Raw genomic sequence first — 3,663 nt, 5'->3', positions numbered from 1 at the left:
CATGATTTTGTTTTTAAATTACTTAGAGGCTTAAATTCAGCCTAGACAACGGGTGTCTTTGCTGTGTCAAATATTTCAAAGAGAAAAGCCCATATTTCTGCTACAAGTGGAAGGTGTCCCCAGCTCCTCCTTTACTCTGCTCCGGGTTTGGGGTGGTTTCTGCACTGCTGATTTCCCTGGGAGTTCTTCCCTTTATTTACCCTCAAACTCCCTTATCAGGGGCTAAATTATTGCTTAATATGAGTAAAGACACACTGGACATCTCTAACACAAACAGCTGCTCCTGTATAGTGTATAATAATTCACACTATTTGTTGTGTGCAACAGTTTTTCTTCATGTATCCTTCTGTCCCAATTTTATGGGATGTCAGCTTCCAGGGGAAGGAGCTGCTCCCTTCATTGATTTAATGTTCTGTACCAGACTAGAGCTCAACAAGTAGGAATTTTGCTGGTTTTGTGGATTTTTGTGGATTTTTGTGGAGATGGCTGAGTTCTCATGGAAAAATCCCTGGTGGTGGTTTGTGAAATGGGCAGCTGTGCATCAGGAATGAGTGTTCTGTGCATCAGGAGTGAGTGTTCTGGTCTCATTCTGCACACAGTGGCAGTGAGTGCCTGTGCTCCCCCAGGATCTCTCATTCTGGATGCTGGGAAGGTGATTTTTCCAGGGTCTCTGTCTTTGTAAGGAAACAGGCACTCGTGTCAGGCCTCTGGAAACCAGGACTGATTCTCCAAACTGGTTCTGGCAGCACCAATAACAGTGGGGCAGCTCAGCCTCTTCCCTCTGGAGGGAATGACTGGGCACTGATCTGGAGTTGATCCAACTGCTCACGGTGGAGGCTCCAGAGTTTCCCGGTAGCAGAAATCCAGCTGGTGTAGAATCATGGAATGGGTTGGGTTGGAAGGGAACTTACAGGTCGGGAAGATCCACCCCCTGCCATGGGCAGGGACACCTTCCACCAGCCCAGGTTGCTCCAGCCTGGCCTTGGACACTCCCAGGGCTGGGGCAGCCCCAGCCCAGGGGGACATTTGATGGCAGAGAGGAGGGGGCAGCCAGGGAGAAGCAGATGGTTCCCACCACGTTATCCACGTTTGCCAGCCAGCACTGGAAAGGCTGGAGAAACAAGGTGGGAGTCTTGCAAGATGTTCTGGGAGCTCCTGACTCTCTCCTCCGCTGGTTTAATCTGCTGAGGTTGTGTGACAGCTGCTGTAAACTCGGGGTGCTCTCCATGGAGAGGGAAAACGTGTTCAATAGACAGAAATTTGGTTGAAGAGCTGTTTCTCTGAGGGCTTTTATTCCAAATGCTCTCAGGGCAAGGTTGGTTTTCTGCAGAATGGTCTGAGCTGAGCATCAGTGTGACCTGAACACCTTTACCCTTGATACCTGGCTGGGTGAGCCTTGGGGAGGGACACAGAGCCCAGTCTGCAGGGCAGCGGGGACTGGTGTGAACTGGGAGAGTGGGAGGGACTCACCCCCAGCCCCTGGGGTGGCTGAACAAGGTTCCTCTCTGCAGATAATCAATCCAGTGTGAGGCCCCGGGCCAGGCAGAGCCAGGGAGCAGGGAAGGTGTGTTTTCAATCACAGTGCAATAAGTGATATTGTTGTTTCTTTGAGAGGAGGGTTTTTTTATGAAATGGAAAGGGGGGGAAGGGATTTCTCAACAGAAAGGAATAAAATAAAAGAATATGATCTGGCCTGGAATGATCCTTCAGAGCACTGACAGCAAAATCCTGGAGTGGATGTGCTATATTAAAATATTGTTGAAATGCTGGTGTCAAGTTGTACTCAGAGAGTATTGTGCCTTTATCTAGGAAAGCATCTTCTGCCTAAATGGTTTATCCTCATCAGTTCTCTGCTAATAAAACCTCTGTGTCATTATTACAAGTCCTTACGTGCTCGCAACCACTCCAGGTATTTTGAATTTCACTTTAAAGTAGCAACTACAATTAACCAACTAAGCCAAATTATTTAGCATGACAAAGGTCCACTTGAGCTGAAGTGCTGTTCTCTAATACAAATGAAATGAAAACACAGACTTTAGGCTACGCCTGAATGAAATAAATGCTTTATTTTTTTCTTTTTTTCCCCTGGGAACTTTCTCCCCCTCAGAGCACAGATCCCAAAGCAGGTCATATATATATTACATACTCTGTTACATGCAGTATATATAATATATGTATTATGTATGAGATATATATGATATATACTACATGTTATATATTTATAATACATAAAGTGTCTAATATATGTTTTATGATATATATTTTATGTTACATATAGATATATAATATTGCTATATAACATATAGTATATATAATTTATATAGGATATATAAAGTATCTAGTATCTAATATATATTATATGATATGTATTATATGTTATATATAGATATTGATAGATATTGATATATACTGTATATGTTAATATATTATGTTATATATAATTATATATCATATGTAATGTATAGTCATATATATTATAGTATGTGATATAGTATATATATGCTATATGTTATATATTGCTATATACTATTGATATGTAACATATGTTAATATATTATATGTTATATATAATGTTAATATATTAGTATATATATTATAGTATATATAATGTTATTAATATATTTTAATAATATTATTATATATAGTATTATACATTGCATAATTTATGCATTATATATAATATATATAGTACACAGGTTATAAATACATATGTATATTATATATATGTATATATAGTACATATATGTTATATATCCATATGTATATTATATATGTATGTATATATAGTACATATATTTTATATATCCATACATATAGTATATATATATATGTATATATCCATAAATGTATTATATATGTGCTCTTATATGTTATATAGGGTGTTCATGTTATTTAGTAGTGCTGATGATGGTGATGATAATAATAATAATTATTATTAGTGTTCTATTTATTTATCGATAGTTATTTGCTTATTTTATTTATTTATTTATTTATTTATTTATTTATTTATTATAGAGCGCGAACGCCCCCCGCGATCCCCGCGTTTCTCCTCCTCCTCCTCCGGCCGCCCCAACCCTTCTCCTCGCGGGGTGGTGGTCATGGGGGGGTGTCCCCAGCGCCCCTTTCCTTTCCCCTCCCCTCTCCTCCCCTCCCTCCCCTCCCCTCCCCGGCACTATTTCGCGCGGGCGGAAGGACACGTTGCCTCTCTCTCTCTCTCCCCGTTGGAAGCGGCGGCGGCGCAGGGATCGGCGGCGCGCGCGGGGCGCTGTCAGTCAGCGCGGCGGCGGCGCCGGGACGCGCCGGGCGCAGCGGAGCGGGAGGGACGGACGGACGGACGGACGGACGGACGGACACACGGCCGGCGGGGGAACCACCGCGCACCGCCACCGCCAGCAAGCCTCGTCCGACCGACCGACCGACCGCGCGGGGGGGAAAACGGCCGCCCGCCCTCCGCCCGCTGCGATGCCGCGGCTCGCCGCGCTGCCCTGGACCTTGGCGTTGCTGGGAGCCGCAGGTAAAATAACGGGGCGGCGGCGGCGGCGGCGCGGGGCGAACAATGGGACGGGGCTCTCGGGTGGGTCCGCGCTCCGCCCGCGCCCGCCGCGTGTGCGGGGCCGGGGGGCGGCGTTGGCTGCGGGGGCAGCGGGGCTGTGTCGGGAGGAG

The 3,663-nt window shown here is 44.9% G+C and overlaps 1 protein-coding gene across 13 annotated transcripts in view; it reads left to right on the top strand.

The window, feature by feature from the left end:
- Window positions 1–3,370: 3,370 nt before the first annotated feature.
- The window catches only part of NCAM1 (neural cell adhesion molecule 1), a 91,954-nt gene continuing 91,661 nt past the window's right edge, over window positions 3,371–3,663 (top strand). For all 13 annotated transcript variants that reach the window (XM_027699466.1, XM_027699471.1, XM_027699465.1 and 10 more), the window contains exon 1: window positions 3,371–3,514. In XM_027699466.1, coding sequence (XP_027555267.1) covers window positions 3,463–3,514 — 52 coding nt within the window. In that variant the 5' untranslated portion in view covers window positions 3,371–3,462. The remainder of the gene's footprint in view (window positions 3,515–3,663) is intronic.

The sequence above is a fragment of the Neopelma chrysocephalum genome, unplaced genomic scaffold (assembly GCF_003984885.1).
Source record: "Neopelma chrysocephalum unplaced genomic scaffold, ASM398488v2 Primary Assembly neopelma1_138, whole genome shotgun sequence".
NCBI classification, from domain to species: Eukaryota; Metazoa; Chordata; class Aves; order Passeriformes; family Pipridae; genus Neopelma; species Neopelma chrysocephalum.
The sequence above is the reverse complement of the archived record's forward strand: the minus strand, read 5'-3'. Positions and strand labels throughout refer to the sequence as shown.